Raw genomic sequence first — 27,924 nt, 5'->3', positions numbered from 1 at the left:
CGATAGAATTATATTGAGTAGAAGTGAGAATAATTCTTTGGTTTGTATTTTAGTTTAACTTTCTTTTAAATTTTCTGAGAAGTGACGCCAATTATTTACAAACATCTACATTATTCAATCAGACAGACATATACAGTGGATAGATAATTTTGAATATTTTAAACTTAAAAACTTAAACTCTATATTCAGGGAACATTTTGCCGTCGGCTATTTGTACAGAGCTCTTCACGATCAATCAGGCAATCAAAAATACAAAACAACTTTTTTTTAAGGAAACAGGATTGAAAACTAAATATTAGATACAATGTTGAAATCGACATGCAGTGGCACTGGCGGTCCTAGAGCCATATTTGAAAACCATTTCATTATTCCAAACTTAGCCTATCACATGTGAGTCACTGTGAGTCAGGTCGCTAGGTTTGGCCCCTGGGTGAGAGGGTGTTGTGAGTGTCGCGCGGGGACGAAGGGAGGGGAGAGAGGAAGGCGGGACGTGCAGAAGTTGTTCATGTCGGGAGAGCGCACGACGAGTCCAACATCTCCACGCTCGGAAGCGTAAAGCAACATTTTGCTCGAATCTTAAGGCTTCACAGACGTCTGTAATGCGTTACTGACAAGACTTCAATCATCAGCATCATCTTTATCCTCAGAAAGCATAGTCAAGCGCCAATGTATCAATGACTTTCTCCAGGAAACTAACAACCGCCCTCCTGCTGGTGCTCCTCGCAGCGCAAGGTAAGATACAGCGCTCCGTCAGTCAATGCTGGGCTCGCAAAAAGTAGCATTATACTAGTTACTTTAGGAGTACCATCACCTTATTTAGAGCTCATGTCAAATGTGCTCAATACATTGCTTTTAAATTGTCTTTAGCTACCCCCCACCTCGAGTTACCTCCCCTTTGCGCTCCGTGAGATCCGTAAAAACAAACAGCGCTTTTGCCCAACCGACTAAATTGATTGACCAAGCGTAAACATGGTTATAAACGAAACTTAAGCATGATGATAAATACGTTTAACTGCTGCAACTGGCGGTTTGTACAACATATTCAACATACTTCTTAAATTATTAAGTCGTTGAAAGCTCAGGAGTGCACAACTCAAAGCAGAAAATCAAGAGCTGATCTTGAAAAAAGCCCCCCATTTTAAGTGCATCCTTTGCTGCTCTATCAAAAGACATATGCTCTATCTCAGAAGGAGGGATATAATATTGTTTTTTCCATTCTTAGTAATGTGCTTGCCTGATAAAACCCACGTGCCTGGGAATTATAATATCCTATATTCTATAGAAACTTGTATCGTCACTGTAACATTGCAGGAAGGGACTTAGGGTTTAGTTTCCTTTTGGACATGATGATCTGTGATCGTGACATGTCTCATTAAAGCTGACACCTCATCCCCTGGAGCTACTGAGAAGCAGCCATACATGCGCAAAACATGAGCCGCCACATGGATGACATACGTTTCTCCAGCAGCAGCAGTAGCGGCTCAATGAATACCGATGTTGATTTCATTCCTGGATCCTCCAGATGTTGAGGGCTCTCTCCATCCACAGAAGCCAGAGGTCAGGGTTAGCTAGAGGCCAGATGCAATGGAGCTGTTGGGGTTCAGTGTCTTGCTTAAGGAGATTTAAGAAGGTGGATGGTTGCCAGTGGTACTTGAAGGACAAAATAACCTATATATGTTGATGATTCAGCAATCATTTAAGTGCAAGACTCTCATTTCCCTTGTGGTTTGATTTAATGTCTGTAGTGACATTAAATCACAGCTGGATCACTGTCTGTATTTTGTTTAGCTCTCTGTGTCATCAATTTCCTACTCTTCTTTTCTGAAAATCCCTCTACATATATTTTCTATTTTCTCCCGTCTCTGGTTCATGTAAGGCTGCCAGTCTCCTGTGTGTTTAAAAAAAAACAGATTTTGAAGTGGGGTCCTTGAGTGGCTCCCAGGGGACCCAGAGCAGAATAAAGAATAGTTAAACTCTTTAATGCTCCGTTCACATGTTACTGAATAGTTATTTTAATCCTGAATTTCATCTTATTCAAAACCATAAAGAGTACACAGATACAGGTTGCTTGGGGAATTGTCTTCAGCGAGGGGAGCATAATGGGTGTCTATATGGAGGATAAAATAAATCGCTTTAAAGTTCTAAGTTCTTTTTTTGTTCTAAGTGCTCACTGCTGGTTTTGCACCTTAACACCTGTCTATCAGTCTTTTTCTTTGGATTTCTGTTGCTGAAACTTGAATTTCGATACTACCCCACAAAAGCAGAAAACAAAGAAGAAGAAACATGTTCAGGCCGTCTGGTAAACTGTGTAACCATACAGTACAGGTTTTATGCCTATAGGTTGATTTTTTTCTGCCTTTGGTTAATGTTCACAAAATGCAATGGGGGGAAACCATATAGACTGACAATTACAGCTTTCTTGACCCTTTAAACTAATTTGATTATTTACGATCTATAGCTCATAGGAATTAAACGTATCTGTGTCTGTCCTAGTTACCATTAGCAGAGACAGGGTTTTGTTCTTCAACATTACTGCCTCATTTAAGTAGCTGTGGATGAGCAAACTGAATTGTCTGTTCATTAGATTTCTATTTTTCAATTAGATGAAAATACATCAGGGTAAGTAAGTGTTGTCTATAGCTCAGGCTAGCTGCGGCTATCCAACACATTCTCATCAATGGGTTTCTATAGTGTACACAGACAGGGCTTGACATTAACTTTTTTGCTCACCAGCCCCTGTGGCTAGTGGTTTTCCAAAAGCTACTAGCCACTCAGCAATTTCACTAGCCAGTTTTTTGTGGAAAGTTACGTTTTATTTGAATAAAGTTGACTATGGTTTGCTACAATTAACTTGAATAACCAGATTTAAAACCCTTTTGAATGTAAATGAGCACTGTAAACACCTAAATCAAGACTACATAAAATATAACACTGCAGTCATCAAATATTCAGCTCTGATAATGTGTAAAGATCCTTTTTGCGCGCGCTGAACAGAGCTCTGGGGGATATTTTAAGGAATCACAGCGGCTTGCTGGTCTGGTGTACCGTATGGGCCACCGTACTCTAGCCGTGGGCTGCCACTGCACACTCGGTCACATCTGCGTTCCTGTATCGGGCGGTGGCACAGTAGGCAACTCCACCTGCCAAAGATGCTAGTGAGAGTGACTTTGTTACCCGTCAACTGCCGAAATCTACCCACATTTGGAGGGTTGGCAGGTGCTAATGTACACAAACCTATGCACAACAACTTGTATGATATTTTAAGAAATTATGGTGACCAGTCACCATTAGGTCTACGTGACAGTAAAGTTTAGCCAACAAAAGGTGACTACGAGATGGGTACCGGTCACCGGGAAGTGACGGTCGTGATAGTGATCGTCTAGTTTAGCCGACAAAAGGTGACTTTGAAATGGCAACGTGAAGTTAAGTTTTAGCACCAAAACCACTAGTTAAGATCAGAAAAAGTTTGTTGTTTGGGTTAAAACACAGCTCACCTTAATTAGTACTTATGGGACACAAACATCTGTTTCCCAGGTGAATTTTTGTGTTTGCCCCTAAAGTTCTTCCGGAACACAAATGCTGCTGCCCCGGTTCAAAGTCCTGCGTTCTCCGGTCATAATCACTACAGCCAGTAGAGGGCACTGCCTTAAATAAAGGACAGCCTGGGCTATCTCACCAACTTTCACTTAAGCTGTTTTTACAGAAATATGTTCATTTCAATGATATTCTATTTTTATATATATTAAGACGGATAAAAAGTTATATTCAGGTCTTAACTCAATTTTGACCAAATGTGTAGTTACTGTGTTTTCCATTTTAGGGCTCCCCATAGCCATGGTGGGTATCACTCATACTAAAAGTCATCTTTGGTTTGTCCCATACAAACTAGACATTTTTTTCTGGGAATGACACAGTGTGCTTTGAACAAACTGTGGGAGGAGTAATTATTCTGGCTTTAGGTTGAATCACTGCCAGTTTTTTTTCACTTTAAAGCTCAGATGGCAGGAGTGAGTTTTTCCCAGATGTGGTGCCTGGAGCACACTAAGTACCTTTGTGTTGTAATGCTCCAGTCGACATGTGAAAGACACTGGCTTCACACATCCTGTAACCTGATGCAGACTCAGAGTCGAGGGAAAGGGATGTGTCGCCGTATGACAAGTGGGATGGACTCTCTCACTCACTATGTCATTTTCTTCAGCTAGAGAGATTTGCTGCGGCTAACTGCTTTGTCGCTTCGCCCTTGAACTGAGCGAATTTCAAAAGGAACAAGAAATTGGTGCCGTGAAGGGATGACAGTGTCAATGCTCTTCACAGTAGAGCAGATTTTGCTCAAGTGAGAGAAAATCAACTGTGCTCATGTTTGTTAGAGGTGGTTAACTCAACTATTTAGATGGAAAAATCCCAGAAAACTGAAGTATTTTGCCCTCACCTTCCTCTAACCACCACTCTGTCCTACACATTAACTCCACCCTTCATTTTCTTCACTCAATCCCTCATTGACTGTGTGGGCTTTTGTATGATTCTGTACAGGGGCTGCGTATGCAGATAAGTGCCTTAATAAAACACATTGACACACACACACACACACACACACACACACACACACACACACACACACACACACACACACACACACACACACACTCCCAGTGGGGGTCCGATTAGCAGGCTATAGAAGGTATTGTCTCATGCTATCAAGGATAACGGAGGAAAAGCTGATCCTGTAGACCATGGGATTGAGGTATTTTAGTCGAATCTGGCTGAAATAGCTAGGAGGTAAGGAGCGGGAGATCTGTATAAAGCATGGTGCCTGTTAGTTGGAGTTATGGCATACAAAATTAGGTCACAGCTTATATATTAACAACATATTTCAGGATGGGATAGTTTCAGTAAGGTTGAGATTGAGTGATTAAAATGAGTGAAATTGCATAATGCATTTCCCCACAGCCTACAACCTCTCCAGCAGAAATAGCTGAAAGAATTGTCCACCCATGCTTGCATTATACTGATCTGATCCGCATTATGTTTCAGGCTTGACCCTTTATCTTACAGTTCTTTTTAATAGGCTGCAGCTGCGTGTCGACAGTGTAAAGAGCAGTCACTCCAGGATTTCACAGGCTTTTTTTGAGATTGTTGCGCCCCAAAATGCCTGATTTTGTAAAATATTGCGCTAAAAGTTGGGATGTCTTTTGTATTTTTGTTAAAATGAAGTTTGTGAAAATTGCAAAAAAAGTTGCGATTCTTTTTGGTATAGTTCTTTAAAATAAAAAGGAAAATTGTTTTGGGGAGAATAAAATTACTATGGGCTGAGTTTTCATAGTAACCTTACCAATTAGGCTCAGAATGCTGCAAATGTTGGTATAATATGAAAATGGCTGGTGGATTTAAGACGAAAAATAATAATTTATTGAATGAATCAAATTTGAACATATGTGTGGCTTGTTGATCTTTACATTGTTAGTTAATCTTCTAACCTAGCCTGGGACACACATTCATACGGTTTGATAAAGTACTTATTGGATTTTAACTTATCATTGCACTTCCAATAACGAGCGGAGCTGTCCTCAATTTAGGTCATCCTGTACGTCTCATCTCCGGTTTTTCCTGCATCCACTGTGTGTGTTTGTGTGTGTGTGTTTACGCGCGTCAGTCGCAGGGGGGAACAGAGCAGCAGCACCGCCTGCCTCAGAGAGCCGACAGAATTGAAACGGCAGCAGCTTTCAGCGACTTTAGTTACAGCGTACATTGATGTTAAAATGTATACAAGTTGGCAGGACGATCTGAAATCTTTTGCTGTACGTTTTGTTGGTAAATGTGAGATATTCGAGTCCCACACGTCTTGACTTCATATCAGAAACAAGGAAATGAATTTGGCGACGTACGTGTGTTACGTCAACCCGTTCTTACTTGGTCAGTGGCTCTCAGAGTACGCCTCAGAGTCACATACTGACGCAAAGTCTGTCACGTGGTACTGCTGGGATTGGTTGAATTCACGTGAATTGTTGCGATCGCGACATCGCAAAATCCTGGAAGGACTGAAAGAGGATCTGCCTTTTTAAAGTTCTGCTCAAGAGAGCAATAAGTGCAGTGAATAATTTAAAAAATCCAATGAAAAAAAAAAAAAGTCTTCACAACTGAGTCTTCACAATGGAGGCTGTCATGTGGCCAACAATCAAATGTTCTTTTTACACCAGCATTCAAAATGGTTTATATTAAGCCCCTGTGGCTTCTATCAAAGTCTGCTTGTATGGAGTTGTCTGCTTGCATCGCAGCATCATCAAGCATATTTGCTCCTCTTCCAGACTTCAATGCTCCTCTGAGCTTGGAACTACAGAACAGCAACCTGGTTACTCTCCCAGAAGCAATATAGTTGCATTAAAGTCTGACAGGCAATCCGTGTGTATGTTACTGTGCGTGTGGCTTAAGGAGTGTGCAGGGGCTTGAGGATCCTCTTAACGCGATTGTCGTGGGATTATTGCAACCAAACCCCTATCCCACACACACACACACACGGTGTAACCACCACAGGCAGAGGCAGCCGACTTATTCCATCCCCTATGGATTGGCTTAAACCATCATACTCCCCTCCAACCAACACCACACACACACTTTTATTCTCTTTCACACACATACACAGACATCCTCCTCCAGACAGCCCTGCTGCCTGATTCCTCTGGGACATCCAGGTCTTTGGTGCTGGCGATGAACTGAGACAGGCTTTAGGATGGAAGGAAAAAGGGTGAGAAGTAGGAAGCTAGAGAAAAGGTTGAGCATAACAACAGATGCCGCAGATGGACGACAGGGATATTTGAGCATTTTGCACCCACTTTTCTTCTCCTCCTTACCGGTTTAAATGTTCTATTGACTGGCCTCAGTCTTTCCTTTCATTAATTGTTTTAATGCTTAGTTGCATTAGTTGTTGTTACTTCCTTATCGGCATGTTTGGCAGTAGCTAAGTCTGTTTGTTGTCTTGGTACTGGAACAGAAGTCGAGGCTCAACAACTTTAAACGTTGAGGGTTAATTAACAGACAAGGGTCAAGCTCTCCTTCTCATAGGTCCATACAACAATCAGTAATACATTTTGCTGTTAGTTTCCCATTGTGAATCTTGTATTTCATGTGTTGTCTTTCTATCCCACGTCTGTTTTTGCCATTTTCAAGAGTGATGTTGGTCTCTGTATTTTGGTTGTCTGCAGTCGTCTCGTTGAATTCTTAGTTTAGTTTGATCTTGATCTCTGAGGTGTTGAAAGCACTCTGATACCTGAAAATAGCCAATCTTCATTCACGCCTATCACCAGGTTGGGCTTTGCCATGTTGCCCACTTGCTGAGTGATGTAGCCCTCACCGATTGCCCTCCTGTATTCTTCAAAGTTCTGGCCTTCCAGGTTCCAACAAACTACTTAACCATTATTGGGAAGTAGGATTTCAGTTTGCTACAAAAAAACAATGTCATAGCTTCCTTCTCAGAATCCATCAGTAGTGCAGCAGTGCAAGTCACCCATTGAGCCATCCAGCCATTTTCCATTAACTTACCCACATCTGGGTCATGGAAAATAGCACTGCCCAGCATACTTTCTTTAAGAATTTTCTTCCTCTTGATGGATCCTAAAATATTTTTAGGTCAATGGGAACAGTGGAAAATGTAATTGTTCCAGCATGTGCTGGTTATAGCTAGATAGATAGATCGATAGATAGATAGATGACTTTATTAATCCCCAGCGGGGAAATTAAGGTGTCTTTCCAGCCAGCTACCTGCCCCAGAGTTTCTCCAGAGGGAGGAAGCTGCATTGTCATTGTCATCTTAAGAGACTCTTGTCAATACGGAAGAGCAGGAGCTCAACACTCCTCAGATCATTACTGTGCCCTGAACAATACCTACAGTTTGAACAACAATTGAATAGTTTATAGCAGCGTCGCTTGAACATCCAGGAATATATTGTCATTTTGCTAAATCTTCCATGTAGTTTATCTCTTGACACCAGAGTTACCTATTTTGTGAGATTGAGACATATATTGTAGAAAAGACACGTTTTCCCAATGGTTTGAAAAGATGGGGGAATGATACAATATTTGTTGTGGACTTGAACCACAGAAGCACAGAGGTTTTCAAAACCTTTACTCAATACTGATTCACTCAAGGCTGCTGGCATACACGATCAACAGGCCTTCTCCAGCCTCACTGCAGGGGAGATAATCCGACATTAGTTCTGATTAGTCTATTATCTGCAGCTGCGACAGCTGCACTGTAGAGAACCATCACAACCTCCCTCTGAAGACAGACGCAGCTCCCAAACTGAGTGTTGCAGCAGTGCATTTTTAGCTCCTGCTGCAATAGGAACTTCTAGAAATGTGAATATGTAGCTACTTTAATAAGCAAATATATGGTAATATATGGTAATCCCAGCCGTTAATGCTGATAATCGGTCCCATAGAAACACATTGTTGAATCTGTCATTCACCTTTTCTGTAAGTATTGAGTTGTATTTTCTTAATAAGCTCTCACTTCTTTTTCCCTCACATCCACATGTTTGCCTGGTGAGCTGCCTGGCTATCTGTCTATCTACTCATCTTATTCATTAATGCTGTGGATGAATTTCATGGATGAGTTTAAATGACATAAACAGCATCTGAATTATTTGTTGTTTATTTAATTTATTTTGTAGGGAAATTTCACTTGGTGTCATCTCTTTTGATCTTGAGTTAGAGGGGATGAAAGTCCCTTTGCTGTTTGTGTGACACATAAGAGTGAATGTGAGGGAAGTGTTACGCTAAAATTTAACTACACAATATACATTTATTGTTTTTTGTTTCCAACACCCCACGTCTGTCAAGTATGGCCATTATTAGACTGATGATATCAGCCTTAAAGGTTCCTGCTGCCTACGTTTTATTCTTAGTAAACATTCTATGGGATTGAGCTACTTAGATATGCTGTTTTCCTATTAGAACATATTTACATTTGGAGAAATTCCCTCTTTTTTTACACTGACAATATCTTATACTCAGAGAATCTGACCTCAAAACTCCCACATCTTCTCAGATGAAAGCATGAAGCCAGTGAATTTCATGCATCAGTGAAAAAAATCATATGCTATTCAGAGGGCATTGCATCAAAGGTGAGTGGACATACTGTACATAAATAGGAACATGTGCATACACATAGGGGCACACACAGTTTCATGTATGTACAATATATAGGCGAGCTCTCATACATGAAGACACATAGGTTTAAAACATGCACTGTAATGCTTAATAGGATGGTCACAGCACATACAATAATCACTGTGAAATACTCTTATGCGTCACTCAGCATGTCACAGTAAGGCCATCAAAAACCCTGGAGAGTGAAGACACACTATCTAGCTGTTCTCTGCTTCTTCTTGCTGTCACTTTACTCCTCCTATCTGTTCTCTTTGTTGTCTCTCTCTCTCTCTCTCTCTCTTTGTATCTTTTTTCCATGCACTCACACACTGCAGTGTATTATTGGAGGGTAATTAGTTCATAGTGTCCACCACTTGCTCCTAGGCTCATCCTGTTAAGCACATGCCTGATCAAAGAGCCTCCCACAGGCCACGGCTCTTTCTGCAGCTTTGAGCTCCTGGAGCCACGGGATACGGGGACAAACTCACATTTGGCTTGCTAATCCTAAATCAATGTGGTTATTTAAGGGTGAAATGCATGACTGCTTGACTTGGCTTCATGTGTCAGAACAAAGCCTCATCACTTTGTTAACGAATCACAAAGGCAGAGGAGGGAAAGAATGCACGTCTGGTAAAATGAACTGTCAAGCTGATTTCATGTGGTTTTCATCATCACAGGCAAAGACAGTTCTGTCTACAATGATTAACAACTTTCTTCTAAAGCTTGAGACAAATGAACTGGCACATTATGTTGGTAGCTTGCAACGTGGCTCTAGCAATGTTGGTTAGTTCACCACATTGCTATAACATTTTGTACAGACATTCATGGACCCCAGATGATGTATCTTCATGACTTTGGTGATCCTCTGACTTTTTCTCATGCCACCATGAAGTTTTGTCGTTTCGAGTGAGATGTTTCGACAACTATTGTATGGATTGCTATGAGATTTGGTACAGACATTTATGTCCCCCTCAAGATAAGTTGTAAACTTTGGTTATTCCTAAACTTTTTATTTGGCTACGTTTTATCATCAGGTCGACATTTCACTTTGTCCAATTCTTTGGTTTATGACCAAATACCCGCAAAATTAATGACATTTCCATCAGCCTCATCTGAACTTTGTGTTTAGTGCTAATTAGCAAATGTTAGCATGCTAACACTAAGATGTTGAACATGGTGAACATTATTATATAGCATTGTGAGCATGGCTGTAGATTCTTAGTCTTGTGTCCCTGTGCACTTTTGCGAGACATGTTAGCCTTGCTATAAAATATACTTCATCTAAGTGTAATATATCAATGCTTTATGAGCCTATTATGTTGAAAATATAATTCCACAGCTGGACCAGTTGGAAATGCTCTGGATTTTAACTTTAACTCGCTCACTGTCTGTTACTTTCACATGCAAATGCATAAATGCTCTCTGTGCCATATAAATGAAATCCTTACATTAAATGCTGTACATGAGTGCAGTGAACAGTGTGTGTGTGTGTGCAGAATTAACTGAGGTGAAAGGGCAAATTAATGATTAATTTTTTTTAAATTAAGTTGACTTAAGATCTTCAGTGGCAGAGCAAAGAAGAGAATTAGTGACTGGCCAACAGAGAAAAAAAAATATTGTCTTAATTTTCTTTTGTCACAGTGAACAAAAGGTCCAATTAATTGACTGATTATAATTGCCCTGGTTTCCCCTTGCCCAATTAGAGGCTTAAACAACTTTCTGTGAGTGCAGTGAATCAGGGAGCAGCGGGCAGTTTTAAAGGTAGGTACCAAGAGCTGAAATTACACAAGCGTCTCAGGAGAGAGGCCTTTTCATTAAGCTTTAAGATTCAACTCTTCTATGCCAGTGACCTCAGAAAACTTCTTGAGAGTTTTGAAGCCACTTTAGTATAATGCAAATTCTTACCCGTAGAGAACTAGATCTGACAGGTTTTAATTATCTTAGTTAGTTACATTCTTATGATAATTCTGCCTGTTAGAATGACACTAACAACTTCACTAAAGTAAGATAAAATCCCCAAATGGTTGTGGTTACATTGCCTTCATCAGGGTGGTGATCCTGATCAGGGTGGTTAGTTTGATGAAAGCTATGCTGCGGAAAATGTTTGGGGGAATAAACATGATGGGGAAAAAGGCTCTGCGACCTGATTTTCATTTACATTCATCTTTTTATCAGTGGACTTCACAAATAGCTTATGCCTCCACTAGTCTGCACCCCATTGTGTGTGCTCTATATGAACTTGAGGGAGGGATGGAGGGATAAAGATACAAAATTTATTGAAAGTGTAATATAGGAATACATTGTTGCATATTCTCCCTTTTGCTGTAGCACTCTGTTCATTTTTATGTGGGACTAAATATTGTCCAGAGTCATATCTGTGTTTGGTCATTGTTTTAATGTGCACCAGATGTTGTGATTATGTAAGTGTTGTGAGTGTTTTTGAATATTTTAGCTCGGTCAGCTAGGTCTACCCCTGAGCTGTGTTAGCCCCCTGTGAGGTTAAATTAAAATTAAGTTAAAACCTGTAAAATGTAAAAATCTTAGGGAATGTGCTTCAGAATTAGATTCTAACAAACTAACAAGGGATAAACTTCAATTACATTTTTATTTCCCCCGCTTCGGCAAGTCTGATTTTGTGAACATGAGCAAATGAACAACTCTCCTAAAATGAAAAACCAGACAGACCGTAATCTGAGATGTCTGCAAGATATTCATCTACGGGTACTCCCGATGGATGAACGGCTTTATGACTTTACTGTATGGACAAAATATGAAATAACATTTCAGCATATACTGTAGGTTCCTAAAAAGAATGATGTTTAATTAAAGTACCATCCTACTGAAAGTCCATTTTTATCTAAGGTATGTGAATGCATTGGGTATAGTGTCTTTTGGCTGTGGAAGACATGCACAGTACTAATACTGAAGTCCGGCAATGCTAGCTTAGATCAACTAGTTGTGTAATATGACAGGCTGTTAAACCACACATAAACCACAGTCACCTTTTGTCGGCTAAACTTAACTGTAACAGCTGCTGTCACGACCGTCACCTTACGGTGACTTGTACCCGGCTCACAGTCACCTTTTCTTGGCTTAACTTAACTGTGACTGGTTGGCTAAACTGTTGGCGGTCGCTGTAATTTTGAATGATATATGAATTTTTGTGCATACGTTCTTATACGATATCATACAAACCTGTTAATTAGAATGGGTTGAATCTGTACGTTACCTACACAATATTATTGTTTCTCCTTGTACAAGGTTAAGTAAAGACATGACCTACAATTTATTAAAGTGTTCATATTATGCTTTTTGGTTTTTTCCCTTTCCTTTGTTGTGTTCTATATCTTTTTGTGCATGTTATAGGTTTACAAAGGGAAAAAGCCCAAAGTCCACCCCAAAGGCACTTACCATCTCCAATAGAAAACACTTTTCACAGACTGCCCAAAACAGCTCTATTGTAGTCCAGCCTTTATTTCTGTGACGAATGTGCGTCACTTTGTAAAACATGTTATAATGCTTGCCTATCTGCTAGCATGGCACGCCCTCATACTCTGCTTCTGACTGGGTGGTAGTCCTTACCTAGCTACTGCACATGTGCGACTCCCAACAAAAATGGAATAGAAGTGTGATACCTCACTCTGTAGCTAAAACAGAGAGCTCAATACACAGGGTGAAAAGAGGAGCTGCAGCAATGTGCAGTACAACAAAGATATGGTGTTTTTCGAAAATTAAACCATGTAAACCTATTCTGATATAACCTCTAAATACAATTATGAACCTGAAAATAAGCATAATATGAGCACTTTAAGATATGATCTTTGAAGATAATGAAGAGTAAATTGACAGGAAAAAAATAAGGCTGTGAAACAGTTTTACAAGCTTCTGGTTTGTAGAAAGATAACTAACTCACACAGAAAGAAAGTGTTCCATTAAAGTACCCATATTTTATTTATTTGTTGCCAAGGAAACCGTTTGCCTTTTCAGTGAATGTGGCCAATTGGGTGTATATGGGCTATGCCCTTTTGGTGAAGCACATTCTCCTCAATCTCTAAAATGGTACACGCCACCCAGTAAGTGCAATTGTGATGGAGTTCTGACATTGAACTGGCCAAACGTACCAGCTACCCACAAGAAAAGGGTAACAGAGAAAGGGACATGACACAGAAAAATGGGATGAGGACACATAGGAAGTTAAAGGAAGAGAGATTATGTTCATTCCTTGTTCTTCTATGATAATCTACTGTGTAGAGGATATAGCTAATTGAAGCCACTGGCTCAGTTGTTCTGACATGCTGGTGGTGAGAGTGTGTGCAGTCCCAAGTGAGGCAACATTTTCTGCTTGGACAGGCGTGGGACTATAAGCCATCCCAGGCACCACTTGTGGCGGTTTTCCACAATATGACCTTCAGTCCAGACTTACAAAGCCTGCACACACACACACACAGACTTCTTCAGACTAAAACTGGCCAATGGCACACCAATGCTTAAAGCATCTTGTGTTTGGATATTTCCTACAAGCTTGCAGGCTTTGTCTTCCCTCTGTAAACATGCCATATAAACACCTCTCAAAATGCATTTCAATTTCTCATAGCCTTCACCCCCATCCAGAACAAAGAGACATTCATTTAAAGGGTAATTTAATCTGAATCAAACTAAAACACATATTCCCACTACCCACAGTGGAATCTAGACACAGATGTTTATATATAGGTTTATTTGTCTGTTTGTGGTAGCTACAAAGTGAAAGTGAAGACAGTGGGAAAACGTTGGAGCTGTTCTGAAGATGATGTGGATTCAATTTGACTGTTTCCTTGCTTAATTTCTTAATATCTTTTGGAAGAGTGAAACATGTCTAAAGGCTTTCTGGTGACCCCTTGATATGAGAACAACCATCTCTATCTTTTTCTTTAGCAGACACTAATCATTTTGAGTGGCTGACTTTAAGTCAAGTCTAATTTCTACACTTTTTTACTTACACTTTTGTTGTCTTAAACTTTTGACCCTGACACCATAGAAAAACATGGACTTGTTCGAAGGCATTAAGAACTCTGGATACTTTGTGACCACAGCAAATTTGAAATTGCAATTACCCATAGATAGCTATTGTAAAAGACACATCCTTAAATCCGTTGAAAGGACATCTTGAATGGCACACAAGGTAATTTATTACTGTTGCTTATAAACAATTAACTTGTACGTATTTTATATATATATGACTGGTTGAACTGACCTTTAACATATCCACTCAGGATTTCCCAAATACCCTAAAATACACTTTAGAAGAAGTAAAATTAACATTTTGTTGAAAAAAACATTCTAGAGAAAGTTGGGACTTCATGAATATAATTCAGTACAGTCCGAGATTGAGTGCTCAGTAAGGGAACTACATTTTAAGTCACCTATGCATTTGATTGTTGATCCCCATTACAATGTTTTCCCTTCTCTCAATTCCCCTAAATGCATAACTTGGGACTTTGGTGACCCAAGACTATATTACACCCTTTGCAATATGATTTTAATATATTTTATCCATGTTATATGAGTGCTGGGTCTCTAAAGACCCAAGGTATGTAGGAATGTTTGAAAACACACCCACGTATTTAAGGGTTAAATTGTTTTTTCTTCTTCTATTATCAGGCTGTTTTTCATCGAAGGGGGAGGACAGATTATTTCGGAGGTTGTTCAGGAGGTACAATCAGTTCATCCGGCCAGTGGAGAATGTATCGGATCCAGTCACAGTGGAGTTTGAGGTGTCCATGTCTCAACTGGTTAAAGTGGTAAGAAGTGGATAATGAACAACTCATTGTCTAAACAAAGAAATCATATGTTTTATAAAAGCATCCTTTTCTCTTGGTACTAATTCACCCTTTTGTCTTTACAGGATGAGGTGAATCAGATTATGGAAACCAATCTGTGGCTGAGACATGTGAGTGAAGTTTATCCTTTATGTGATGTCATTAATGATGACACATTATTTTTCTATCAGGCTTTTTACTCATGCTAAGTTTTGTCTGTCTTTTAGGTGTGGAACGACTACAAACTGAAATGGGCCCCTGTTGACTACGATGGGATTGAGTTCATACGAGTTCCATCCAATAAAATTTGGAGGCCAGACATTGTTTTGTACAACAAGTAAGTTTTAGTGCCCAAATGCAAAAGAAGAACTCCATGCTCAGCTTGCCGAATACTCTGAGAGAAATTCAGAGTTAGCCCTCTAACCTTTTCATATTTTCTTTACTCTTCTTCATACACACGCTAATTTTATTTACTCATCAGTGTTTCCTTTAGGATTTCTTTTAGCAGTGGGGGCCAGTCTGTCCGAACTCGGAAGAAAGCGAACGTTTTGACAATAGTACATACATGTGCAAAAAGTACATGGATTTACTTTACTTACTTATTGGGCCTGTCCATAAACTGGACAGGCCCAATAAGCTCTGAATATTTCTACTTTAAATTGCAATGGGCAGTGCATTATGTCAGCAGGATAATTTAAAAAGGCAACCGCGTCTACATTGTGCATCTGCCCTATTTCTGATGTGGTGGCGGGCCGCCACTACAAAATCAACATAGAGGAAACACTGCTCATGCTCTCAATCTTCTGATCTTTTGTGTTAAATGTTGTAATGGCCTTTAAGTAAAATGGTATTTACATCTCGCAGTGCTGTAGGTGACTTCCTCGTGGAAGACAAGACCAAGGCTCTGCTGAAGTTTGATGGCACCATCACCTGGATTCCTCCAGCTATTTTCAAATCCTCCTGCCCCATGGACATCACCTACTTCCCATTTGACTACCAGAACTGCTCTATGAAGTTTGGCTCCTGGACCTACGACAAGGCCAAGATCGACTTGGTGCTCATTGGCTCAAAGGTCAGAGGGCATCTCTGGGTCTTATGGGAGAGATCCTTGTCATCTAGCAGTCATGCAAATGTATTCTACACGGCATGTTTACAACACAATGTTTTATTTATATTTGTTAGAATCAGGTTTATTGCCAAAGTAAGTTACACTTACAAGGAATTTACCTTGGTGGTTGGTGCATACATAAAACATAAACATATTAAACCAGGGGTCTTCAACATTTTGGAGCAGGGACCCCCTACTACATATTGTATAAAATGAAGTTGTATATTAAACTGGGTCTGCAATAACACGTAGGGCGGCCTAAAGCCTTTATACATACCTTTTTAGTGCATACTAAGTTATTAAAACAATACTTGTTGGCATGATTTTATAAAACATGTTTTAATGTCAACCAATCCTGTGGATTCACTGTACCTGTGGATGGCTACATTAATGACTACTTTTCTCATTAATGTTTTTTTTCTCACAGATAGGCTGATTTATATTTGCTAATATGTTGGATTCATGGTACATTTTCATTTTTGAAAAAACTTTCACACTTATTACAATAATTTGGTGGCCCTACTGCAGTAACTCAGAGGACCCTCAAGGGGTCCCGGAACCCCTGTTAAATATCTCTGTATAAACATTAATATGAACTAAACAATAAATACAACAAAACAAATATACAACATATATATATATATATATATATATATATATATATATATATATATATATATATATATATATATATATATATATATTTTAAGTCAGTGTCAGTGGGGGTCCAAAGCTTTGTTGGTGAGGTTTTTTTGTCATGAGGTTTTGGTCCTGATGGACCCCAGCCTCCTGCCAGAGGGGAGAGGTTCAAACAGTTTGTATCCAGGGTGAGAGGGATCGGCTACAATCTTTCCTGGCCGCCTCAGCGTCCTGGAGGCGTACAGGTCCTGGAGGCGTACAGGTCCTGGAGAGACAGCAGATTGCAGCCAATCACTTTCACAGCAGAGCGGATGATGCGCAGCACTCTGCCCTTGTCCTTAGCAGTGGCAGCAGCGTAGTGTACAAGTAGCACCATCATTGTCATTGACAGGTTGAGCTTCTTTAGCTGCTGCAGGAAGTACATCCTCTGTTGTGCTTTTTTGATGAGGGAGCTGATGTAGCTCCCACTTGAGGTCCTGGGAGATGATGGAGCACAGGAAGCAGAAGGACTCCACAGTGTTGACTGTGAAGTCACCCAGGGTGATGGGGGCAGGTGGGGAAGCGTCGACAATGAAATGAAGAGTGTGTCGTCTACAGACCTGTTGGCTCTATAGGCAAACTGCAGGGGGTCCAGGAGTGAGTCAGTGAGGGATTTGAGGTGAGACAACACAAGGCGCTCACAAGACTTCATAACCACAGAGGTCAGGGTGATGGGTCTGTTGTCATTTAGTCCTGTGATCCTTGTTTTCTCGGGGACCAGGATGATGGTAGAGGACTTGAAGCAGGCTGGTACGTGGCATGTCTCCAGTGAGGTTTTAAAGAGGTCTTTTTTTCTTTTCTTTTTTTTCATATTACAAGGAAGGTTTCAGTACTGAGCCACAAATACCCTTTTATGTGCTCATATCATCTTTTAAGACAAAATGGGAGCAAGTTCTATTAAATCATTTTATCCTTTAATGCCATAAAACATTTAGTGATGTGTCACAATTTACAAGTGGCAACTTTTGAACATTTGATCTACCTACTTCTTTTGTCTCTTTAAACTGACTTGTATTCATTTTCACACAAAAGTTTTTGTATTTGTTTTAAAACATTTTTCCCTCAGAATTACTTCTATTGACTTCATATTTGTATTTCTTCAGGTGAATCTGAAAGACTTCTGGGAAAGTGGAGAGTGGGAGATCATCGACGCACCAGGATACAAGCACGACATCAAGTACAACTGCTGCGAGGAGATCTACCCGGACATCACCTACTCCTTCTACATCCGCCGCTTGCCTCTCTTCTACACAATCAACCTTATCATCCCCTGCCTCCTCATCTCCTTCCTCACAGTGCTGGTCTTCTACCTCCCGTCTGACTGCGGCGAGAAGGTCACCCTGTGTATCTCCGTCCTCCTCTCCCTCACTGTGTTCCTGCTGGTCATCACTGAGACCATCCCTTCGACATCACTTGTCATCCCTCTGATCGGGGAGTACCTCCTCTTCACCATGATTTTTGTCACGCTCAGCATCGTCATCACTGTCTTTGTGCTGAATGTTCACTACCGCACCCCTATGACTCACACAATGCCGGAGTGGGTGAGGTCTGTGTTCCTTGGGGTGCTGCCCAGGGTGATGCTGATGAGGCGGCCTATTGACCAGGGCTGCTCCCCCCCTGCCAGTATTACAGGAGGGAGCAGTGGGGGAAACACAAAGAGAAAGAACAGCATAGGAGGAGGAAGTGGCTCAGGAAGTGTGAGTGTCGGAGGTATAACTGGAGGTGTAGCGTGTGCACCGCTGGATGGTTGCACAGGAGTAGGAGGGGCCTCCTCAGCTGGCAGCTCCATGAACTGTGTGGAGTATGGTGAGATGAACCGTGACATGAACCGGGATATGAACAGGAGGTGCCCCTACAGAGGCAAGGAGGTACCGACTCCTGTCCCTCCCACAATGGTGCCTCCTCCTCCTCCTCCTCCCCCCCCACAGGCACCTCCGACCCAGGTGCCCCAGGAGTCAGAGTTGCCCAAGGTGCCGAGGCCGCTAAATGCCCCTTCAGCTGTCAACGCTGTTGTTGCCTTCTCCGTGGTGTCTCCAGAGATCAAGCAGGCCATAGAGAGCGTGAAGTACATCGCAGAGAACATGAGGACTCGCAACAAAGCTAAAGAGGTACAAAAGCTTGAGTTGTCTCTGTTGAAATGATAACTGCATAATAAAACAATACTTAGTACTATTTTTATATGTATCTCTGTGGCACTATATTCTTAGCAGTCAAACTTTATCATATCAGTAAATAATATATTTCTGTTCATATTTTTGACTGTGACTAACAACAGAGTCACTGTATCTTTGCTGTATCTTGACCATGGATGCAAAGTTATAGATACAGTCCTGAATTGCAACTACAAACAAACATATAGCAGAAAGACACAAACATAACCTTTAATTACTATATTTATGGGGACTTGTACTGAATTGCTTTCATTCGCTGTGGGTGCTATAACCCGGCTGATAGGCAAAAAAAAAAGGAAATAAATACACACAATTGTGGTGGTGAAATTGAAACAAATTTATTTACAAAAGTAGTCAAATATACTGATTAACTGTGTGAAATGATTATTCAGTAGATCAGTGGTGTTTGTGAGTGAATGCGTGGTGTTGTGTGGGGTAAATTAAGGATAAATAAATCAAAACAAAAGGAAGATGTGGTGCAGAGCCATCACAGAGGCTGTGTGACTTCTTAAACTTAACCAAGACCTAATGCCCTAAAATAAATGGTTAACCTTGTGGGGACCAGAGTTTTGTCCCAAGATTGGTGTGCGCAGAGTCAGTCCCCTCAATGTACACAACACAGCAAAGCTATGCTGTATGTGTGTTATCTTTGCAGTGTGTGAATTTCTACCTAGCTTAGTAAAAGATGTAGAAACCATTTACACAGCACTATAAAGGGAGTGTAAAGCTGCTTGTGCGTTGCAGATGGAGAGCTTTGCATTCGCCTCCTGCATACTCTGGATGGCAATGATATGTTTGTTGCTTCAGCTCCATCTTTTCTTAGCAAAGCTGGGATCTTTCTTTGATGCATGCAGAATAGCTCCTTCTATAGGACACAATGGCATTATGGTCAGTGCAGCCATGATCCTATTATCCACACCTGACTGATCAAGGGATACTCTGTCAGCCTCTTTTACATATAAACACACACACACACACACACACACACACACACACACACACACACACACACACACACACACACACACACACACACACACACACACACCTTTTAGACCTACAGCTGTTGACATAGTAACATAACATCACATTTCACAATTACCATTAAGCAAAGGTCACTGGGACTATTTTCAAAAGGAAAGTGCTACTGCCTATGTATTTGTGTGCCATAGATATTTTTTATTTTTTCCTACTTATACACACCTAAATTTCCTTCCTTTCCTCAGGTGGAGGACGACTGGAAGTACGTTGCCATGGTCATCGACAGGATCTTCTTGTGGGTTTTTGTGACAGTGTGTGTGCTGGGAACAGTGGGACTCTTCCTCCAGCCACTCATTAGCTTCTTTCAATGAGAAACTCTTTTTTGTCCTGTCCATTTGTCCCTCTTTTTTTTGTCTATTTCTGTCTGTCACTTTATCCCACTTGAATTACTTTGGGAATTATCCCTCCTGTAGCTCTTTCACATCAAACACTTAACTGTCTTCTTTTTCCTTTTTTGGCGTTCTGTCTCTCATCTCTCTGTCTCATGCTCTTCTCTGGGACTCCATCATCAGACATCACTTCTAGCTCTCAGCTGTTTCCTCACATGACTTACCCTGATTTCCCCATGTCATCTTTGCCTTGCCCTCTCAATGTGCACGCAATGCTGTTACCCAGTCTCTTCCTCTCCAACAATGTTATTTTCTGACATGATAATCACATCTGCTCTCCTTCCTCTTTCCCTTTCTCAGTTTTTCTCCTCTCCTCAGCCATATTCTGACCTGCCCCTGCCTACAGCTTATCTATTCAATTTTGTTCGTTCTTCTCTGCATTTCCATTCTGTGTTTTACTGAAAATCCATTGTTATTGTACAATCTTATACAATATGTTACAATGTCAGGTAATTATTAAAGTAATTAGTATAATTGCTCTAACAGAACGTCTTAATAAACAGGAAGGGATACCTGAATACCTTTTTGTGAGTTTTGCAGTAGGACTTTGGCGTTGTAGGCCAGTGCAATAAGACAAACTTTTGAGAAATGTAGTATATAATTTCTGTGTTAAAGACAAATACTGACAGCTGGTAATAATAAGTATGATGTTGTGATGTGAAGGTCACCTGATGGCTGGCACCTGTACATATGTTTGTAAAATACAAAAGATTTATGCATGGCTTCTGAGAAGGATGCTATCGCTGTACACGCAAAATGTGTTTTCCACATGCTCACACTAAACCGGCCTTTGCACACCAAGTTCATGTATTTCGTATGGGGTCATCCTATAAAAATGATTACGCACAGAAACCTTGCACACTGAGTCTGATGCGTGTTATTACATGTATGTGGGTGCAATGAATAGTGCTCGTCCCAAACAGGGCTAATTAATTAATGACATTAGCAAGAAGCTATCGTTTAGCTGCCTAGAGCTTAATCACTTTCTAATCTTTCATACATCCTTAGGTTTGCGATCAGTACCTACCATCCCTGATTCCAAGCTGTTCTGCAATCACCTGCCACAACCTATCTTTAAATTCTGCTTCTCCGTATTCTTTACTTTGTTTATCATAAAGTGCTTTGCGTTGGAAGACGTTAAATCAGTTTATCAGATGCCATTTTGGATGATGACGTTTTGCATGTACTGAGGGGTCAAACATCTCTCTAAAGGCTTTTGATGAATGCGAAATAAACAAACTTGTTCCAAAAACTAATGATCGCTGAAGGTTTCGGATTTGGTGTGTGAACATGATTGACGCAATGTGAGGTTGCATTTATTATTAAACGTGCAACAATTTCTGAGTTGGTGTGTAAAGGCCTTAAGTTTAATAATTACGCATCGCACATGAATTCACAACTTCACTGCAAACTTACAATCTATAGAATCTCTTTGAAATGTAGATTAAACTTGTAAAAAGATAAAAAGCCAAACGGTCTCATGTTATTTAATAATAAAGATGGTCCTGGACTCAAACTCTGTGTGGAGGTTGCTATCTTCTCCCTGTATTTGTGAGGGCTTCCTCTGATGCTCCAGTTTTCTACTATACTGTAGTCAACTTGCCACATATGTACCTTGCCTCTTAACATCCTTTAACATTTCAAAAGCAGCTAACCTATTATGCAAAGAATATTGCAACATATTTATCAATGTGAAGTGCGTCTTAGTGCCATAGCATACAATTAATGGTAAAACAGTATTCTGCTTGAATTGAATGTTCCCTGATATTTACCAACTTAGGGCAGGTCTGGTCAGATGCATAATTATTGAGTTTATGTACTATAATATTGAGGCAATATTAGCCAATGTATTTATAAGGAATTGGATTTGTTTTTATTGTGTTCACCTACAGCAGTAGACACACTTTTTGTTGAGCTGTTGTTGGTAAGCATATATAGCATTACATTCTATTTCACTTCTGGATTTGTTAGTTTTAGCAAATGGCACAAGAGCCAAATATCTGTCAGTGACAGATGATTCTGGTGTGTGTTTTCTCGTTACGTATATAACAGTCTTGGTGATTGTTTCTAAATCTGTGTAAAGACCTGTCATATTAAGTGAGTATGTAAGATTTGTTAACAACAGCAAGCACCAGTGACCATCTAACAGTCAAACACTTTGTGACTGGAAACTCCCCTGAATAAATATGTGAGGAACTGAATGAATATTGTTTCGTCACTCACACACAATACATCTTTGAGCAAGACATTTCACCACCAGCTTCTTCAGCTGGGACTCACAATTACAAGAGTACACTTGTAGCAGGCAGTTGGTCATTATTTTATAAAATAAATAAAAAGTGAAAATAGATGTTTTTCAGGACGGCCAGTCAATTTTGAGGTATGTCTCTTATCAGGAACATTTGCTGCATTTCTCTCTCACTCTCTCTCTTCCCCTCAGCTAATTTTTTATCATCTCTCTACTCTCACCTATCTAATGAAAGCATAAACATGTTTTATTATTTCTAGATTGGATATTGCAACGATGTACTGGTGGAATTGTTCAACAACTATGATTTTAGAAAAGATATTTGAGGAAATTAATTGTTCATAATCACAGCAGCAGTTTCAGGGTGAACTGTACAGTTTTGCTGTGCTACTTGAAGAAACAGCTCGGACACACAGTCAAACATACTGATGCATGTTGGGTGAAGTGGCCAAAACTGCGTCTCCAAAGCAAAAGCACAGCAAAGCATTTTTCCTTTGAAGCTCCCCTCTTTTTCTTATCCCTCTTTCCCCAAAGGTCACGGGTGAGTCTGAATGTGCCTGTCAGCACTGACACACACACACACACACACACACACACACACACTGAAAGTTGAGAGTGGTGAAGATACAGTCCTTTCCCCCTCCAGCCAAATTGGAGTCTAGCTTTGAATTGGTCCACCTTGTGGCTCCCAACAACCACTCACACTTAATCCTTACTAGCGAGTACTGAATGAGCGTGTGGACATTTCTGTGTGTGAATATGTGTGTTTGTTTGTGTTTGTGTGTGTGTGTGTGTGTGTGTGTGTGTGTGTGTGTGTGTGTGTGTGTGTGTGTGTGTGTGTGTGTGTGTGTCTGTGTGTGTTCAAGAGGGGACAAGAAAGAATACGCTTGTCACCTGAGGAGGTGAGAGTGAGAAACAGAGATTGTGGGCTATTGACAGTGTGCATCCATATGTGAACTCAGCATCATGGATATTGCTACATGCGGATTATGGGATGGATCATGGAGTCTAGTTATAAATATGGAGATGTAGCAGCAGCAGCAGCAGCTGTACAACAGCCACACATACTATCCCATCAGTCTCAGTCTGCTGCCTGACAGGGTCACATCAGCGCCTGGCTGCCACAGAATGAAGAGATCAGCCAGAGAACCAGCTACTTCAGCTATATTTGGACTATTATTGTGTGATGCATGCAATTTTCCTCCATGGCTCTCCACCAATTTATAGGGTTGCCCTTCAAACCTTTAACAGGGAATGAAATAGTAATAGTTTTTTGAACACTTTTCTGTTCAAAATCTGATCCACACTAACGCTCCCAATCCTCCTAAACGCAGACATTTCTGGATGCCACTTATAAAATATTTTGAGTAAGACACAGCAATCAGCTGCTTGTAGAAAGCTTCAGCCACTTTAATCTGAATTTGTAATGGAGTGAGTTTGCTATTTTGATCTATCTTGAATGACTGGACTTCAAGTACTTTGTGGCAGCCGGAGCCAAGCAGAGCACAGCAAAGCTCCGGGTGCTAAATTGAGGGATAATACATTATTAAGCCAGCTACATGGATGAATATTTTACATGATTCTTCAGAGGACAAACTTGTCGCAGTGCATGCGTCTGTAGGATCTAATTTCATTTGCTTTTTGTAATCAAACTTAATAGTTCTATTACATTTTCCACTTGTTTTACATATTTTTTTGCAATTTTTGAAAGACCTTTTTAATTAAATAAAATAGGTTATTCTTGCCCATTCGTCTTCATTCTTGTCCTCCTCTCTCTGCCTCTTTCTGTCTTTCTACAATGGTTTTGGGGACCCTGTCTAGGCAAAGCTGCAATGAGGGCACTTCTGCAGTGGAGCATGCTGGGAAAAGTTTGGGTGGGGTTGAAGGATGACATGGGGGCATATGGCGGATTGTGAAGGGGTGGATGGTGAATTAGGGTAGTCTCTTGTGTCGTCAGGAGCAGAACGGTACGTGCCGGCGGCCAGTCGACCGTGGATAAGTAAAAGAGACTCTCCTCTAAATAATTCATTTCAATGGGAGTCTTCTGAACAATCATGCACACACACACACACACACACACACACACACACACACACACACACACACACACACATACACACACACACACACACACACACACACACACACACACACACACACACACACACACACACACACACACATGCAGGGTCTTCTCATACACATCAATGGTTGCTTCTTGAAGTAGAAGACTGCAACACACACACACATGCTTACAAAGAGCAGACTTCTAATTTTACTCTCTGATGAATATTTATAGATGAAGAAACATTGTCTTAGAATTAAGAAAAAGCATTTTGGTGGAACAACAGAAAATGCTTCTGACATTTTTTTTGTTTTGAGAGAAAACGTCACTAAAATGGTTAACTTTTTTGATAAATAAAGACGTGATATGCATTTCTCTGTTGCACGTTATTTTGTTTTTAAATATTTATTGCCATCTTTGCATGACCTGTACTGGTTGAACAGGTAAGATGGGCAGCAGGGTACGTGACATTTTCTTTTCCTTAAATCTTTTGATAATAATACAGTAAGGTTAAAAACATTGTCACTCTATATCACCCTAAAATAGCTGCATTGCATTTCTTCAGTGGTGTTTTGAAATTGGTCTGCACCCAGTGACATAATGGCATTCAGTGCTTGTTTGGGAAATGTAAAATATAACTAGGAAAAAATGCAACTTAGACCTGTGCTGTGTAACCTGCTTTTTATGACAATTGCTACAGCATCAAGGAAGCATAACTCATGCAGTGTTTGAGTCCTGGTGTTTGTATGTAGAGAGACTACCTGCTGAGATCTAAGGCAATTCAAGAAAACAAAGCAGACAAGCAATATCTAACATAAACCCAGAAGTATTTGACACAAAGGAGGTTAAATAGAAGCAGAGAAGGAGGAAAGAAGAAATGCACTATGGAAGGAGATATCACTGTTTGTAAATAGACATTTGAAGCAAGGACACTGGTTCCTTCATCGTGCTCTTCATACATCTGATTCCTTATGTGGCTGCCTCATGCAGTCACACATTGTCACACTCCGTCACCAGGTTGTGCCACGTCTTTGTTACTCAAAAATGAAAGTAAAAGAAACTACAAAAATTTGAATAAAGTTGCACAAGAAAACACTTACAGAAAACCATCCTTTAACATAATTTAAACAGTAAATAACCTTCTCATCAATGTGAATAAGCATATTCCCCAAAATGTTGAACTATTCCTTTAACTCTTTCAACTTTCGTAGTAAAAAATTGTTCCTTTTTTAAGTACCCTGTTTTTTCATAATCTAATTTAAATGTGTGACACAGGACACTGACCCACAGGATCCATGGTGCTCTATATACAGCGCATCAGCAGCTTGGGCAGCAAACGTGGAGATCTGTGCCTGTGCCATTTCAGCAACTCGAACAGCAGCTGAAACAAATCAGAGCGGGACCCTGAAAACACCTGTGAGTGCTGTGGCACAACTGCTGGCCGTCAAAAACTGTAGCTACCCTCAGATTAAAAAAGAAGCAGGCAGGCAGTCTATGAGCTGTTGCTACACAGCAAGAAAGTCTCCAATTCTGACCTTCTGAATCACAAGAGAGACATTTGTTAATAAAACAATCCTGGTGTTTTAGCACAGCTTAGTCTGTCTGTGTGTGTGTGTGTGTGTGTGTGTGTGTGTGTGTGTGTTCCTTCTGGTTTTACACCACACCATAAAATAATATCTTTATAATATTAGAGTTTCTCACTTTTGCTTAAACATATATTTCCTGAAATAAATTAAGCTTATATTTAAGGTGATGGTCCATCCCAAAAAAAATAAATGGCTGAAGGGTAGAGAAGGTAGCTGTGGGCAGCATAAAGTCAAGTCTGGTAAATGGATAGCAGGAGCGCCTTAGTTGCCGAGAGGTTACAGCACATGCCATTTAACCGCAACATCCCAGGTTCGATTCTGGCCTTTGTTGCTTGTCACTGTTAGAAAGAACACACATGGCATTTGAGATGAGGAAACAAAGCAGGGTTGGTGTAAATCCAGTGATGTCATTGTCGTTCATGATGAACAACAGTTGGATGGATTTTTAGGGCCAGAACAACTGTTCTGTTGCATTTGCTGTTACAATTTGATGACGTTCAACTATCCAATTGCTCATAACATTGTGTGTTAGAAAGGATATAAATACAATGTGAAATCTTCTGCCAATAGCTCAATGGAGTCAAGACTTTTTTAATGGCATCGCCAAGGCTTTATGTGAATGTGACACACTGCATATGTGGTTGTGTGACAGAAGGTGCCTCATTATCTGTCTGCCTTGTCCAGAGGCAAATGAAGGTTACACAACTTTTCTGTTACTCTAGATGACAAATGGAGACAAGTAAGCACTGTGAACTCCTCATGGGCACACAGAGACAGACACTGAGAGAGACGAAACGCACACCCAGCCGTCCTCTTTGTTGACACTGGAGCACATATACATACATGTCTACACAGAGATATACATAGCCGTATACACACACACACACACACACACACACACACACACACACACACACACACACACACACACACAGGCAAACACACTCACAAATACACAGCATATGCAGGCCGATAAAGTGAAGACACATGAAAATGCAAATGCAGATTTATATATTTGTGCATGGACCAACACAGGTGAACATTCACAATTTTGCATATGTGCACATAACACAAGCACATGTCCAAACACACCAGTGTGAGACACTCATGCATGTATATGCACGAATACAGGTGAGACATGCACACAAAGCACAGCTGACTCACATCTGACTCACATCTGATGACAACATCTTTGGTGTGTGTACTCACACACCAAAGATGTTGTCATCAGATGTCATCAAATATCATGTTGATTACTATAAAATAAGTATTTGGAAATTGTTAGACCAATTAAGTAAGTCAAGCTGATATTTGCTCTAATCTCAGGAAGTTTTTTATTCTTCCCTTAAGACACTGCTTGTTAAAAAAGCTGCCATATTTCTTTATTTAAGAGAGAAGTTCTGTCACTTGAGTTTTTCTTGTGAGGCTACATAGGTGTTGTCAGCAAAATGATAAGATCAACAACATGCTCAAGACAATGGAAAAAACTGTTAAACTTAAGACACTGTCATTATTTGTTTTAATTATCTTTTGTTAAAAATATATTAAATCTTTTAAAGCATCAAATGAAACCTGTATTGTTACACTCCTAACACACACACACACACACACACACACACACACACACACACACACACACACACACACACACACACACACACACACACCATTATTATTTTACATGGCTGTTTATATGGTC

At 40.3% G+C, this 27,924-nt stretch overlaps 1 protein-coding gene across 1 annotated transcript; it reads left to right on the top strand.

The window, feature by feature from the left end:
- Window positions 1–513: 513 nt before the first annotated feature.
- On the top strand, window positions 514–21,789 carry LOC114562554 (neuronal acetylcholine receptor subunit alpha-3). Its single transcript, XM_028588998.1, has 7 exons — window positions 514–732; window positions 14,782–14,921; window positions 15,026–15,070; window positions 15,167–15,276; window positions 15,804–16,011; window positions 17,829–18,833; window positions 20,123–21,789. Exons 1-7 carry the CDS (start codon window positions 675–677, stop codon window positions 20,246–20,248), a joined length of 1,692 nt encoding a protein of 563 aa, XP_028444799.1. The 5' UTR covers window positions 514–674; the 3' UTR covers window positions 20,249–21,789.
- Window positions 21,790–27,924: the final 6,135 nt, after the last annotated feature.

This window comes from Perca flavescens, chromosome 10 (genome assembly GCF_004354835.1).
Source record: "Perca flavescens isolate YP-PL-M2 chromosome 10, PFLA_1.0, whole genome shotgun sequence".
NCBI classification, from domain to species: domain Eukaryota; kingdom Metazoa; phylum Chordata; class Actinopteri; order Perciformes; family Percidae; genus Perca; species Perca flavescens.
This window is presented reverse-complemented; position numbering and strand designations above follow the sequence as displayed.